This window comes from Lactuca sativa, chromosome 4, assembly GCF_002870075.4.
Source record: "Lactuca sativa cultivar Salinas chromosome 4, Lsat_Salinas_v11, whole genome shotgun sequence".
NCBI lineage: Eukaryota > Viridiplantae > Streptophyta > Magnoliopsida > Asterales > Asteraceae > Lactuca > Lactuca sativa.
Window position 1 is genome coordinate 126,956,855 of NC_056626.2, and position 16,923 is coordinate 126,973,777.

Below are 16,923 nucleotides of genomic sequence, written 5' to 3' on the forward strand. Positions count from 1 at the left end.
ATGCATACTGGGCCATCGGCCTGACTAGACCGCCCTACCAGGCCTACAGTCTGTCTGAATCTATCCCGAGCCTTCGGCACGACTGGTCCGCCATGTGCGCCTACAGTCTCCCCGGACCGCTCATAGGGTATATTGGCATTCAGCACAAAGCAGGACCGTCTCAACCCAACCACAAGCAAATAACCATGTGTGCATACTATCATATACAGTCATGTACAAACATCAAACATATTTGTCACACTGATCATCAATCATAGAATTCTCCTGTGACTAGAGTACCGACCTAGCAGGTCACTAACATACCAATCCCTATGGATCATAAGAGCATAACATACTATCTACCCTAATTCCGATCTAACAAATCATGACCACATGTATCATACCATAACAATAGCAACTAAAGGGTCGGCCTTGGTGTCGTAGACCCTATCGATATAGTGAGGATAACTCACCTCGCAAATGTCGACACGAAAGGTAAACTCCAACTCTTGGATCACTTGACACAGGCTCCACCACCTATTATCATAGTACAACATACTCATAAGTCCTTAACCTTATAAGGTACTCCATAACCCACCAGTCAATCCCTGGTCAAAGTCAAAGTCCTCAGTCAAGGTCAATAGTCCATGTTGACCTTAACTCGCTGAGTACCCTTAGCTACTCGCCGAGTTCCATGAAGTACATTCCAAATCGCCGAGTCATCGGAGTGTCTCGTCGAGTTCCTTTGGTTCTCGATCAAACTTAAGATCACCCGTCGAGTTCCCTCCTTGAAACTCGATGGATACACACTCATACATAACCCATAGAAAACACATCCGACTCGCCGAGTTGTTCTTCAACTCGTCGAGTCTTATGACGATCTTCATCAGACTCGCCGAGTTGTTCATCCAACTCGTCGAGTTCACGGCCATCTTCATGTGACTCGCCAAGTCACTTTATGACTCGCTGTAACGCCTGTGTTTCCGGGCTTGCCATTTTTAGTGATGTAATAGTCTAGGTTAACCTTTGTAACCCGTTTTGAAATAATAAGAGTGTATTATTTGAGTATTATGTGATTTGTGCTTAATTTCTTAATTATGTGGTTTGATTAATTAAGAATAAAAATAAGCGTCAAAATTTAAGTGTAAAATAAACTTGATATCTTTGGTTAATGTTGTAGTAGTTGAAACGAGGTTTCCGAATATATATAGAACGCCCAAATCTGACTTCGTATGAGGAAGTTATGATTTATTGAAGTTTCGACTTAGCGGTATGCAGCCCGAAATACTTGATTTGAGATCAAGCGGTTTTTAGCTGAAGCAATCTAAACGAGGATCGAAGGTCTCATTGTTGGTATCGAAGCGATGAAAAGTTAGGCAAGAACGGACGTCAAACGAAGAAGTTATGAATTTATAACGAACTTTTTCTGTCCCGGCCTATTAATAATAAATAATAAAAATAAAGTTAAAATTAGCCGAAGGAGTCTAAACGAACGTTGTAGAGCGTAGTCTCACCTTCGCGTGGATATAAAGAACGTCGAAAACGGAGTTCGTATGAAGAAGATATGAATTTCCGAAGTTTATTAACTAATTTGTATTTAAATTTAATCTTTAATTCGGATGATTATCCGAAGGAGTCACCAATCTGATCCGAGTTACGCCCCGCGTACTCGTGTACACCCCGCGTACACCGAGGGATGTCGACACTCGCACGCGATCACTTCGGATACGTAAGCAGTGACGATTTCGGAGCAGTACGCCCCGCGTACTCCAAGGCTCCAGCCTCCTATAAATAGGATGCGAGGGAAGCCGAGTTCTTTTGCTTTTTTCTCTCTTCTCTCTCCCGTTTTGCATCGATTTGCGTGCCAGAAATACCCCAAAGCCCCGGTAATATTCTCGAGCCCCGAAGCAAGTCCCGAGATCCCGAAGATCCCGAGAAGTGTTGTTCCCGAGCCGAAGCTCTGCCCGCGAGAAGTTCGATTTTTGTGAAGATCTTCCAGATCTGCTGAGGATTACTACTTCTGCAAGTCGTAGTGCTGTCTGATCATCTTCTGATCAAGTGAGTGTATACTACCTTTCATAAACACGATAATAATACAAGTATGGTTTGAGTGTATTAAGTATATTGTTGTTTATATGTGTGAATGTGTATTCACTTTCTTCTATCTCATAGATTTGATTTATTCTCTATGAAATACGTGTTATGTGTGTGTGCCTCATCTGTTATGTGGAATATGTATTGATTAAAGCATGCTATACAGGTTTTAAACTATGTATAAAAATGTATATTTTTATCTACTAATATGTTGGGTAGAACATGGGTAGATAGTTGGTGTGTAATAAACAGATGAGAGACCTCGTTGTTGTTTGATTTAGTCATCTAGCGGAGTTTAGATGACGACCACAGACTTTTCTAGACAGTCTTGTGGAAACATTAGCAGGTTCGCCACCTGTAGGTGTTAATGAACTTGGGTGTTCATTCGTTGTACTCCATCCCCCTCATGGTTGCCTTATTTGACTTATATTGTTGAGGAACCCCCGAAGCATGTGTTGTCGCCCCGATGAAATATTCTTAGACTAGGTCCCTTATGTTAGTTGTCTTAGGGACATAAAGTGAGAATAACGGGAATGGGTAATTGGGTTATTGTTGGTTGGTGGAAATTAAAAATAATTAGTTATTGTGGATTGAAAACCCTATATGCTCACCAGGCTCCCAAGCCTGACCCACTCAGTTTTATTTGTATTACAGGAAGTGGCGCGAGGGCATAAGATGGATGAACCATCAAGTTGTTTTGTTTACAAGTCTGTATATGTATATATTTGTTGAATGACTTGTAATGTTATCGTTTATGCTTATTGGTCTGTATCGGAACATGACACCCCGAGTTTTGATTATATAATGAAAATACATTTCTTTTATGAAATGTTTTGGTAAACATTGTTTTATCATGTTTTGTTTTTGGGAAAAAATTCCGCAACTCTTTCAAATCAAAAGGATTTACTCTGAAATTATTTTAAAAGCATAAATGAAAATCGGTCTTTTCTGGCCGAGATTTTGGGGATGTCACAGTTGGTATCAGAACATTAGTTTAAGCGAACTAGGAATTTGTAGGATTTTTAGACTTAAACTTAGAATGCTAAGTGAAGTTTTGAGATGTGTGTCTGTGATATTTTAGACACGAGCACTAGTTTATTTTAGGAAAGTTGCCTAAAATGCTTTATGTGCTAAATGTTATATGTTGCCATATATGATATTATTTGTTCGGATCTATGGTCTGTTGCCGACCGGATCTAGAAACCTTATGTGTGTAGGATTCTAAGCGTACGTCTACGATATTAGAACTAGCATGTAAACGTTTCGGAGTGATAAGGATGATTTGAATATCTATCATGATTGAGGATCTAATTTCACCTTATTCGGTGTGTAGATCAAAATGGTGAGAACAAGAAGTGGAGTTGGAAATGCTAATGAAAACAGGAATCAACCACTAGTGATTGAACAAATACCTGTCGTAGCAGCAGCACCTGAGCCAATAACCATGGCTGGTGTGCAAATGATGATTCAGACGATGTTGGATCGTCAGATGGATGAAACTAGACGGTTGCTTCAACAGAATCGTGAAGAACTGTCAATTCGTGTGGAGGAGCCTGAATTAAATGAAGGGCACTCGGAAGGTGGAAACTTCAGTGGGTCTATTGGTCAAGCCAACCCACCGATAGTTAGGCAAAACAACCATGATGGAAGGAATGATGGAATGGGATGCAAGTACAAGGACTTTCTAACTTGCAAACCATCGACCTTCAATGGAAAGGAGGATCCGATTGGAGTTATGGATTGGATCTCCGAAATGGAGTTAGCCTTCATGACTTGTGGCTGCAGAGGCAAGTTGCAGACTATCTACGCAGTACGTCAGTTCCGAGGAGGAGTCGTTCGTTGGTGGAACACTCTAGGGAAGACTTTAAGCCCTAATGAGCCACTGCAATTGACATGGGCAGAATTCTTGGTGCAGTTCAAACGCAAGTTCTGTTCAACCCAAAATCTGTTGGAACTAGAGAACAAGTTTCTGACATTGACGAAAGGCAGCATGTCAGTTGATGAATACACCAATAACTTCACCGATAAGATGGATTTTGCCTTGCGTATCATCCCAGACGAGTTGACAAAGGTGGACCGGTATGCGAAGGGACTCCTATGGGAGTACGAGGTGCCAGTTCGTCAGGCACATACTCTAGAGGCAGCTATCTGGGCTGCCAAGTCTGCTGAGAACATGATTAAGGGGAGAACCACCAACAAGGTTGAGGTTGGTGAGAAGAGAAAGTTTGAGGGAACATCTGGTTCCGGTAAGAAGGGCAAAATTTCGAAATCTGATTCGAAAAAGTTTGGAGGAAAGGGAGGCGAAGCAAAGTGGTGTGATAAGTGTAAGAAAAAGCACTTTGGGAAATGTAACGAGGATGTAACCTGCTACAAGTGTGGGAAGGTTGGACATTTTGCCAATGAGTGTCCGAAAACCAAAAGGATGTGTTTTGGTTGCAATGAAGAGGGGCATATTTTGAAAGACTGTCCGAAGAAGAAGGAGGCAGCTAGGCCCAACATTCCACCAAAGCCGAAGGCGAGAGCCTTCCAGATGACACTTGAGGTTGCGAAAGATGAAGCTGATGTCGCTTCAGGTACCTTTCTTGTCAAAGATGATTCGACACTCGCACTCGAGCACTTCGGATACGTAAGCATTGACGATTTCGGAGCAGTACGCCCCGCGTACTCCAAGGCTCCAGCCTCCTATAAATAGGATGAAAGGGCAGCCGAGTTCTTTTGCTCTTTTCTCTCTTCTCTCTCCCGTTTTGCATCGATTTGCGTTCCAGAAATACCCCGAAGCCCCGGTAATATTTTCGAGCCCCGAAGCAAGTCCCGAGATCCCGAAGATCCCAAGAAGTGCAGTTCCCGAGCCGAAGCTCTGCCCGCGAGAAGTTCAATTTTTGTGAAGATCTTCCAGATCTGCTGAGGATTACTACTTCTGCAAGTCGTAGTGCTGTCTGATCATCTTCTGATCAAGTGAGTGTATACTACCTTTCATAAACACGATAATAATACAAGTATGGTTTGAGTGTATTAAGTATATTGTTGTTTATATGTGTGAATGTGTATTCACTTTCTTCTATCTCATAGATTTGATTTATTCTCTATGAAATACGTGTTATGTGTGTGTGTGCCTCATCTGTTATGTGGAATATGTATTGATTAAAGCATGTTATACAGGTATTTAAACTATGTATAAAAATGTATATTTTTATCTACTAATATGTTGGGTAGAACATGGGTAGATAGTTGGTGTGTAATAAACAGATGAGAGGTCTCGTTGTTGTTTGATTTAGTCATCTAGCGGAGTTTAGATGACGACCACAGACTTTTCTAGACAGTCTTGTGGAAACATTAGCAGGTTCGCCACCTATAGGTGTTAATGAACTTGGGTGTTCATTCGCTGTACTCCATCCCCCTCATGGTTGCCTTATTTGACTTATATTGCTAAGGAACCCCTGAAGCATGTGTTGTCGCCCCGATGAAATATTCTTAGACTAGGTCCCTTATGTTAGTTGTCTTAGGGACATAAAGTGAGAATAACGGGAATGGGTAATTGGGTTATTGTTGGTTGGTGGAAATTAAAAATAATTAGTTATTGTGGATTGAAAAAGCTATATGCTCACCAGGCTCCCAAGCTTGACCCACTCAGTTTTATTTGTATTACAGGAAGTGGCGCGAGGGCATAAGATGGATGAACCATCAAGTTGTTTTGTTTACAAGTCTGTATATGTATATATTTGTTGAATGACTTGTAATGTTATCATTTATGCTTATTGGTCTGTATCGGAACATAACACCCCGAGTTTTGATTATATAATGAAAATACATTTCTTTTATGAAATGCTTTGGTAAACATTGTTTTATCACGTTTTGTTTTTGGGAACAAATTCCGCAACTCTTTCAAATCAAAAGGATTTACTCTGAAATTATTTTAAAAGCATAAATGAAAATCGGTCTTTTCTGGCCGAGATTTTGGGGATGTCACACTCGCCGAGTCCATTCAGTCCTTTTTCTCCATACAGACATATTTTGAGCCATGCAACGGCTCCAACTCGTAGATCCAAGCTTCTAGGGCATGCTTATCACGTAAAGTTGCAAACTTTACGTGCATGCATGACTATAAAGGCTCTAAATGTCTATTCTAAGTTCTTAATGGAACTTCATGCTCAAGAGGGACCTTAATCACAACCAAGACTGTGACTTTATGCTTCTAGAATCCAAAGAGGGTCCATATCTGAAAGTTACAACTTCAGATCTAGCCCATAGCTCATCATACCCACTTGAAAATCCATAAAAAGCCCTAGAAACTCAACAAAAGGGAAAAGGGGAAGTAAGAATGGCACTTTGATACCTCCAAAGGATGCTAGCTGAGTTAAATCCTGCTTCCCACTCCTTCTTTACTTTAATTTCCCTTGCACTCTTAGCTTTCTTCCTCCAAGATCCTCTTTTCCAAGCTTTAACACCACACCAAGGCACACACACACACGAATTAGGGTTTTAAGGGGCTCTCAAAGACTGTAAAGAGGCCAAAGGAGGCTAAGGCTCCTTTAAATAGAGGTGCAAACCCCGGGATTTAGGGTTTCCACTGTCAGCTCCTACTCGCCGAGTAGGTCACTTAACACGCGATCCCACCCCGCTGCTACTCAACGAGTAGGTCAACCAACTCGTCGAGTAGAGATTAACCCAATAAATCTTATTTAAGCAATACCTGAGAATCGGGGCGTTACAAAACTTCTTCCTAGAAGCATCTTCAGCCATATACTTGGATTCAAGAGAATCCCATAGTTCTTTTGCAGATTTGAAATTTTGATCGATATCAAAAAGAGAGTCAGACATACCATTGAGAATATGACCACGACATATGTAATCATCATTTTCCTAATTTGATCTTCTTCTTGTTGCCTCCAAAGGTTCATCTTCAACAGATTCTGGTAAGACTGGCATAGGTGTACTCAGAACATACACCACTTTCAGAGTGGTAAGGGGAAACTTCATCTTCTTCTACCATCTACGAAAATCTTTCCCTTCAAACTTGTTCAGTTTTTCAAACTTACTAGTCATTTCCTTCACAGAATCACCACTTGTCATGATCACAAAAATACTTTAATCTTTGTTAGAATTGGAGTATAGAAAACTTGGAAATTCTGAGAATTGTGGCTTTCACTTTCAGATTAAAGTATTTGGGTGGTACTCCCAATCTTTAATCGGATAAGACTCAGAATTGAGAGAAAACAGAAGAAAGAATGTTTTGATGTTATGAAGAAGAAGTGTACCAACCACAGATTTGGATATGATCATATAACAGAAAACTTCATGTCTTAAAACTGTCACATGACAGTTTTATGTCCTAAAACTGTCCACAAACGGTCATAAACAACCTTAAATCCGGGTCTAGAATATGGATCACAAAACCGGGTACATTTATCAAAAATCTGGATTTCTGATGCAATATACTTTCAATAAAGACAAAATTAAACAAATGTGCACTCCACACCATACTGATTTGTTCAATAATTGTCAAAGTGACATTGAGCAACAAATTAATCCCATTACACTTAAATAACATTAGTGATATAAAATCACCAACACTTGAGTCTTTAGTGATGGTGTTGTATAAGGATATTCCTCAGTGTGGAGCCAAAAGAGGGTTGTCTTTCTATTGCTCAAGATATGCACAAAGTACAAGTTAGACCGTTGGTTAGATATGGGTTCGAAGACATAGGAGCCTACGAGGTTCAAGTGGAGGAGGCTAGTTGTTAAGAGGTGATTTTCTAGAAAGATGTTGGTTTATGGGTTAAGGAGATGCTTAAAAAAGTAAGTGGATTATAGGAAGTAAATGGGGTTTCAAGAAGAAAACGGATTTATTCATTTATTGGGAACTTATGGTAAATGGTTCAAGGGTGTGATTTGTGGCTTATGTGTTTACGCAAATGATAAAGATCAACTATAGAAAAAAAAAAAGTCATATATAGTAATTTGAATTATTAATTTTTATATGAAAAGTATAATTATATAAAAATAATCATATGTATGTATAAAAATAATATGTAGTTGTTATTTAAATAAGAAATTTTTGTCAATTAAAATGAATATTAAGCAAAATTAAAATATGTTATATTAAAATTTTGTTTGAAAACAACATTTGAAATAAGTGTTGGAAATTTTGTTTGAAAACAACACTTTAAAATAAGTGTTGGAATTTTTACTAAAGTACCACATTTTAAAATAAATGTTGGTTATTTACTCTAATAAATGCAATATTTTTTTTTAAATGTTGGTGTTTTAAATTTAAAAAAAAAAAAAAAAAAAAAAAAAAAAAAAAAAAAAAACTCTCACACTTTACAAAAAATGTTGGATAAGATGTTTTAGTGCAACATTTATTTTGGAAGCCTTGGTTTAGAATCAAAACTAACAAAATTTTTAAGTGTTGTGTTAGGTTTATTTTGTAGTAGTGAAGGCTCAACCAATGAGGCTATTTGGTTTATTTGATGGAGGATGGCATGAGTCGGCATCGTGGGTTTGTGTACGGTTTGTAGCATTCGCCAACGTTATGTACATGGGTTTGTACAAGGTCCCAATAGTCGTGAATGGTGTGGCGAAATTTTTGGTAAGGGTCAAACATAAGTGGGGTAAACTTCTAGGTGTTTGGTTTGGGTAAAAGGGCTTAAACAACTCAAAAGCTTATAGTGGATAAGAGTTGGTTGTCCAAAGTATGGTTGAGTAAAACTGAACTTGAAAACCGAAAAAACGGCAAAATCGAAACCAGAAAACCGAAATCAAATTAGAAACCGACAGTTTGGGTTTGGATTTTTCAAAAACCGGAAATTGTGGTTTGGATAAGGTTTTGTAAATATCAGAACCCGAAAGAAACATAACCGAACCGAATTATAAAATTATATAAAAGAAATATAGTGCATACGTATTTTATTTGTGTTGTGAAAGTTAGACAAGTGTTTAAAACATTTGTCACATAAATCACATGTCCTAGATTCGAATCTTGTCTTTGATGTGGAGGGTTTTATTTTGGTTTAGCAATTGTTTCTTTTAACTCTCAAACTTGTCCTACATCGGATCTCACATGAAACATACGGTCTCTACATGTCTTAAATAAGGCAACACTATGTTCTCAATTCTCACCAAGTTGGGTTTGGTTTTAAATATTTGAAAACTGATATTATTTGTTTGGGTTGGGTTTTAGGTTCAAACTGATCAAGGCTCACCCCTATCGGTTTCAAGTTCGGTTAGGAGGTATACACTTTCACGGTTGCATTTTGTATTGAAAAATAAAGGTTATGTAAGGTGGAGATTGTTGGTTAAATGTGACTAAATACAATGTCTATGGACCAAATCTGGCAACAGGGCAAAAAAGAAAACAAAATCATTTTTGGCCACAAAAGAAAGAAAGCGTACTGTGATTTAGAGTCACTTATTTTTTTTCAGACTTTTGCTTTATTTCTCTGTGGGGACGCTTGCTTAAACCACAACGAAATAAGAGGCCATTTTTGTTCAAAGTTTTCATGTTGATTCGTCTAACAGTTTGTTTCTAATTATTGTCTTCTTCCGCATTTGGCACAAAACAATCGTGACATTAATTAGAAAACTCCCACACGAAACTGGTTATATTTGTTTAGAGTATCACATCTTACCTTGATGTTGATTGGGAGGAAATGTGTGGTGTCTAGCATGACTATTAATACTACTACTACTACCTGTCTTTTCCTTTGAAATGCGCTTATTATTTGGAAAAGCATAAAGGAGCAAACTGGTAAAGGTACTAAAAGGTGTTGCTAGATCTTGGAAACACAAGTCTTTTCAAAATCCTAATATCTTGCTTTTGAAAACGAAATCCTAACAGTTATAATATTGTTATTGAAGTTAAATGCATCACTATAAATGCATTAATGACGTAAATAGATAACGAACTTTGATTTTTATCCACATTTAATTAACCATGTTTTTTTTCACTTAAAATTTTTGTTTTGAGTCATTCATAATAAAGTAATATCACCGGTAATAATCATAGGCTTGCGGATAAATAATAAAGTAATATCACCGGTAATAATCATAGGCTTGCGGATAAAAATGAATTACATGACATTAAAGAGATTATATGGATGTGTTAATGACATAACTTTGGTCTCTATCGATATTTAGGTAATCATATTTTTTTCATATACTTTTGCCTTGTTCAAAATAGGATAATAGCACCGTATAGCCAATATAAATTCTACATAGAAAAACATAAGATAAACATAAAGTAGCACGATATATAAAAAAAAAAAAAAAAAAAAAAAAAAAAAACATAAAACTTTACATAATAATTCAACGACAACACAATCTAACATATTCCCCATTCATTTTTGGGAAGGGAATCTATTATATTATGTTATGTAGTTTTCCAACTTTTAAAAACCGGGTCGGATCTTTAGACATTCAATTTCAAATATTTGATGTGTTGAGTTGTACATACGATTGATTGACTCAGCCAATAGTTAAGGGCCACGGGAGTTGCGGAAACATAGACAACCCTGGGGTTGATCGCCTGGGATCATGCCTCCACCTTTTGATGTATCGATGGCTTCCAATAAAGTCACTACTTCATCCATTTCAGGCCGTTTGTCAGGGTTTGCATCCCAACATTTTTTCATTACATTCGCAAGTGAACTTGGACAACATCTTGGCATATCTGGTCTTAGATTCTGCATTTTTTTTTTAATGTTTTACAGATTTTAGACTAACAATATTTTTCTTTGTCACATCTACAATCATTATTCTGTAATAAAATCTAGGACAAATTTTACAACTAACTAGTGTTAGACAGTCACAACAAAAGAAATGACCATTTTTATTATTATGACATCACATTTAACAAATAGACCGTCTTTTTCACACCACCAATTTCGTGAGATTCCAAATACTTTGAAATTGCTCCACACCACAAAAAATCAAAATTGAAATAATTCGAAATTGATCTTACGCTTTTGAAATATGGATTTTCTTTCCTTTTTTTAAAAAATAATCATTTTAAGGTTTTTTTTAGTGGAACAGAGCAATTTCACAACCGGTTTCGAAACTCGTAGTTATTTTGTGAGTAGTGAAAAAAGAGGTTAAAATTCTTAAATGTCAAATCAAATAGTGGTCGTTTTTTTGAATATCCAAAAAACTAATTATATTTAGGCAGTTTGGTGGTTTGAGTAACCACTATTATATTTTTTCCAATCAAACCATAAAAGTTTTAGACATTTTTCCAAATTAATTGTTTTGACCTATATTCCAAATCAACCATTTTGACCTGTTATATCAGGTCAAAATGGTTAAACTGAAAAAAGAAAGACCTGAAACTTTTATGGTTTTTTAGGAAAATATAAAATATAAGTGGTTAAACCGCAAAATTGCCCAAAATATAAATTTTTTTTTTGTAATTTTCCCTAAAATCTAAACTGAAAATATCTTTAAAATACGTTATTTTCTCAATCATTATACTATATTGTACCTGTCGAACAACAGCAGAAGTTACTTCAGAGAAACTAAGGTCAGGATATGGCATATCACAGCAATATATTTCCCACAAACAAATACCAAAACTATACACGTCGCATTTCCTATTATACGGGTTGCCATTAAGTACCTACAATTTGTAAAAAAAATAAATCACAAAAACACAACATAAGATTATATAATAATACGGGTTTTTGTTTTTCATCATGAAAAAAAAAAAGAATATATATACCTCAGGGGCCATATAGCCAAGTGTCCCCGTTTCACCAGTCATATCATTTGGATTTGAAGCTTCGACACGTGCAACACCAAAATCAGCAATTTTAACAGTTCTTGATTTGTCCAAAAGCATATTTTCAGTCTTCACATCTCTATGTACAATCTTTTGAGAGTGTAGGTAACTTAACCTATTACAAAGTTGACAAATACGCGCCTTTTTAAGTACTATATAAAATAAAATTTTAACCTTTTTAGGTCAAACGAACTTTGACCCATGTTGATACGCTACAAATGGGATGTTTTCGTGTTGAAATTTGTTATAAGTTTAGATTTCATAAAGATTTTAACGGGCATACATAATTACATAATAGATAATACATACCCTCTTGCAAGATCAAGTGCCATTTGGACAACTACTTTAAAAGCAAGTTTCTTTCTTCGATTCTTTATGAGGTAAGATTTTAAAGCACCCCCAGGGAGATACTCCACCACAACACAACAGATGTTGCTTGGCATTCCAATTTGACCATTTTCGGTTTGTACTTGTAGCTCTGATGAACCCATTGTTGCCCCTATGAACTGCATTAAAAAAAAACAAATTATGATCTTATAAGGAATATTAATGTCCCTAAAAGTTTGTATGATTATGTTAAAGATGAAAATTTGTAGACCTTAGTCACATTTGGATGATCAAGTTTATGCCACACCACCACTTCTTGTGTAAAAGCTGCCCTTAAAGATTGTATTTCTGCTTCTGATCTATGGCCCTCTTCACCCCAATCCAACAGTTTCACTATAAAGATCAAACATCGTTCATATAAATTTGTGAAATAGTAGACTGTAAATGATTATATTCCATCAAAAAGAGGGAACCCAGAATTTAAAATTCTTAAATTTGTGTTGGTTGTAAAGAATTGGAGTCATAAACCCAAATTGAGATCCTAAATTGTAACCCTAATTTCATGAATCACATGAAAGTTGGAGGTGCAACAACGTCGTCAGTCATGGTTACTGGAATCACCTGCAAAAAGTCAAACCTTCTCCGTGTAGGTCACGGGTTTCATGTTGACCATTTTTACTTTTTACAATTACACACCCATTTAGCCACCACCGGCATCTGTAACCCCCCACCATTGTTACTCTCAATCACCAACATTAAAACTCATTAGCATGTCAATTGTCAAACTCATAACCATAGAAACTATTGTTATTTATTAATGATATGAAGTTAAGGTCGGAATAATTCATTATTCAAATCGATGTTGTTTTAGAACATTTTAATCCCAAAATTTTGCAAATGTGGATCATAAAGCTAAGAATTTGAAGTAAAATCCGGAAAGGAAATCGAATAAATTACTGTATAGATGCCGAGAAATAGGGGAAATGAGTGAAAGTAATGAATTAATTAAATTGGGTATAGAGAAAAAGACAGACCAGCGACATCCATGCCGTCGTAGACCCCACGATGAACGGTGCCAAATGTACCACGAGCAAGAATACTTTTGATGACGAGCTTAGAAGGATCGATCTCCCACTCCTGCCTCTCAATCCTATTAGTTGCGGTGGACTTAGACAATGGTCTGACGGGGGCAGCGGTGGCAGCGGCGGAGTCTTCAAAGTCCGGCTGCCTGTTTTTGTTCTTCTCCATAGTCCATACTTTACTGAGATGCCGTTCAAGCTGTTCATCTAAGCTTTTGAGATCAATCTGATCGGCCCTTACAAATCCATCATTGTTGTTGCTGTTGCTGTTGTTGTTCTCCTTCATCTCTTCGATTCGCTGTTCATACAAATCCCCCAAAAAGCAGCAGTGAAATTGGGTTTTTTTGGGTGGATTGATTTTGTGATTTTTTTCTTTATACTTGAGGGTACGGAGGAAGGCCACCATCCACCATTATTCTTTTCCGGATATGTACATATACATTTGTTTATTATTTTTTTATTATTACTTATAAAAACAAAGAGAAAAAATAACATTGTAGCCTAGTATGTATTTCATATTTGTCATTTCAATCCTTATGTTATTTTCGTGCATTTTAAGGGAAGAAACTTGTTTTTATCGGGTCCATTCAGTCCTTTTCAAAGAAATAAAGGGGTCAGTCCGGAAACTTCTGAATCACTTTATTAACCTCATTTAAAATTTCAATGTGTACATGTTGACTGGGTCTCTTTAGGGTTTTTAATGACATAACGATAACTCTTCCATCCTTTCTCCGTCTACTATAGCTAGTTCCTTCCTCCATTTTCTTGGTTTCTACCATGGCTATGTACATCGTTGTTGATGTGTACTTCCAATGAATCTTCGCAAGGTACCCCATACGATACACTGACGGTGCTAATCAGAGGCTGGTGAACATTAATTTTGCAAGAATGGACAATAACGACTGTTACGCGTTCATCGAAAGATTCACAGGAGAAAATGTGAGAAACTCTACTACTGTATGCCTGAAATAAAATTTCCAAAAGGTTTGACATTAATTAGAAATGAACTTAACTATGGTGATTTTATATCAATTGTGTATGGATGTGGTGTTAAACTTGCAATGTATGTGGATCATTTTGGTACTAGTAACATGCACGAGTGGTTAGATGAAGAAAGAGAGGAAGTAGTTGATAATATCCAGGAAGATGTAGTTGGCGATGTTGAGGTTGATGGTGAAACACATGAGTCATAGCACACCAATGATAATGGCAACCCTCATTTTGTCAAAAAAGCTAATGACCCAGATTGTTAGATGAGTGAGAATGCACGTGAAGCTAAAGCTGAAAATGCTGATGTTGCTAGTGATTTTCCAACTATTTTCAATGAAAAGCAACCTTAGAAGGAGCAGCAACCTGTGTTAGGTATGAGGTTTGAGAATCCTAAACAACTCAAACACATGTTATGTATAATGCCCGCAAAATCGGGCTTGGTATTTAAGATACAATATAAGTTTTGTATTAAGAAAAATATGAAAAATCAACTGAATCGTCCGTAAATCGTAAAAATAAGTACGCCAAAACATATATATATATATATATATATATATATATATATATATATATATATATATGTTTATATATTTAGAAAGTACACATCGCCCCGGTCCCGAAAATGTAAATTTTGTAGAAATCTGAGTTCATATGAATGAGATATTAATTTTATAAGATATAAAAATCAACCATGTAATTAAAAATTAGTAACCTCAAAAGGTACGAAGAGAATGGTTGATTTTTGAGTAAAGTCACCAAAATGAAAATCGTAGTACTCTTTAAGGAATTTTGGTAAAAGGAGCACCAAAATCGGAGTCTGTATGAGAGAATTATGGTTTTTGCAAAATCATTAAATCATATAAAAATAATGAATAAAAATAAAGTTAGAATTAGCCGACGGAGCCTAATGGAAAGTTTTATTACTCTTTGAGAGCTACGCGTGGAAAAAAGAAAGTTAAAAATGAAGTTTATATAAAGAAGTTATGGAATTCACAAAATCTGCGTTTTGTGTCGCGTGCGCTGTGCACCAGGTGCACGACGCACGTTTCTCTAAGGTGAAAACGCGGACCATGGAGAGCCTGACACGTTGCACAAAAATGGCTGGAGAGACATCACCTTAAAATGTGCGACGTGCACCCCATTTTTGCACGTCGTGCACCCCAAATTTGGCTATAAATCGGATGCAATGTTCCCGTTCAATCCTCACACCTTTTTCATTCATCCTTTCGGGTTTCTCTCGATTTTTGCCTACTTTCCCTTAAGTTTTCTGCATTTTGGCAAAGCCCTGTAACCCCTGAGTGCCCGACGCTTATTAGTTATCCAGTAGAAGCCCTGCCGGTACAATTTCCAGAATTTTGTCTAAAAAACTTTTGTAAGTTAAATTACACTTATCCCTATTTTAGTGTAATTTATATTTATAGTCATAGTCATTGTTATGAATCTATAAATAAGATTTATCAATAATTCAATGTCGTTATTCTTATTGATGTACTTACGAGAGAATGTCTAGAATGGTCACATTGGCTTGATCCGCCCGCTGGTCTCTCTCGCAACGTCACCATGCTGAAAAATATAATACATCCTCTATCAGAATACTTATCACTGTTGTGAGACCAAATACACACCCTACCAGGTTCCCGATCTTGTCTTGGCCTTTCCCAAATCGAGTACGGATCCTCTGCTTTCAGTAGTATGGGCCCATACTACCTTCCACATCTATCCGTACTTTCCTCAGGAATTGCTTCGACTCCACCAGGTCCCTTATCCACTACTACTGCTCCCAGCACTATCTCATCCTAGGCTTACCCTAAGGAAACGTCTGACTCAACTCAAACCATTCCTCAGCTGCTGAAGGTCTCTTTGTGATGCCAGTTAGTCATCACCTGGATACCATCACATGTGACAAGGCTTAGATAATCCTTCAAGTAAAAGACTGTCCCTACAACGGTTGGACTCAAACAAGAGCTGCGCAATAGGACCAAATCCAACACTATGAGATTATTCAACCCTGATCACATGTGACGTGTCGTATCCACCTAATGGATAACTCCCATCACTCAGAATCCCACAATGCACAAAGCAAGCAGCATTCAGACAAGGGAAAAAATCTAACCATAACATACTCAAGCAATCATATCCACATAGCAAGAATCTGAACTAGCATGCAACACAAACTCATAGACTCACACAAACTCATAAACTTAGGCATAACCTAAACAGGCTATCCTACTACTGTCTAATCAGCACTATCATGCAGCTCAAAAGCACATATAACAGGCACATAAGGCATCATCCCTAGATCCTTAGTCCTAATCTAGCATGTTGTTCTATTAACTGATAATCATAACATAAACTTGTATGGGTATTTTGGGGTACTTACTTGAGCTTGGCTGATTGCATGCACAACACCCCTTTTCTTTTTTCAAAGTTCCTTTCTTTCTGAATTCTTTTGCTTTTCTAAAACTGTTTCATTCTAAAAACTTCCTTTTTACAAAACTGTCTTCTCATTTTTGAAAACTTTTTATCTGACCCCTTAGTTTGAGTTCAGGCACACCCGAGAGTATGCCCGAATCCCTCAAACCAAGGCTCTGATACCAACTTGGAACGTCCCAAAATTCAAGACTAAAAAATTTTCTTTTAATAAAACATTACTTAAAGCAAAATCATCAATCCAAACATAAT

At 37.0% G+C, this 16,923-nt stretch overlaps 1 protein-coding gene across 1 annotated transcript; it reads right to left on the reverse strand.

Annotated features, from left to right (window-relative positions):
* Positions 1-10,394: 10,394 nt before the first annotated feature.
* On the reverse strand, positions 10,395-13,670 carry LOC111891672 (serine/threonine-protein kinase STY13). The gene is made up of 6 exons (XM_023887737.3): positions 13,207-13,670; positions 12,444-12,565; positions 12,155-12,351; positions 11,786-11,960; positions 11,549-11,683; positions 10,395-10,754 (listed from the first exon to the last, which is right to left on the reverse strand). The coding sequence occupies exons 1-6, from the start codon at positions 13,655-13,657 to the stop codon at positions 10,548-10,550; spliced, it is 1,287 nt and encodes a 428-aa protein (XP_023743505.1). The 5' UTR covers positions 13,658-13,670; the 3' UTR covers positions 10,395-10,547.
* Between the last annotated feature and the right edge of the window lie 3,253 nt (positions 13,671-16,923).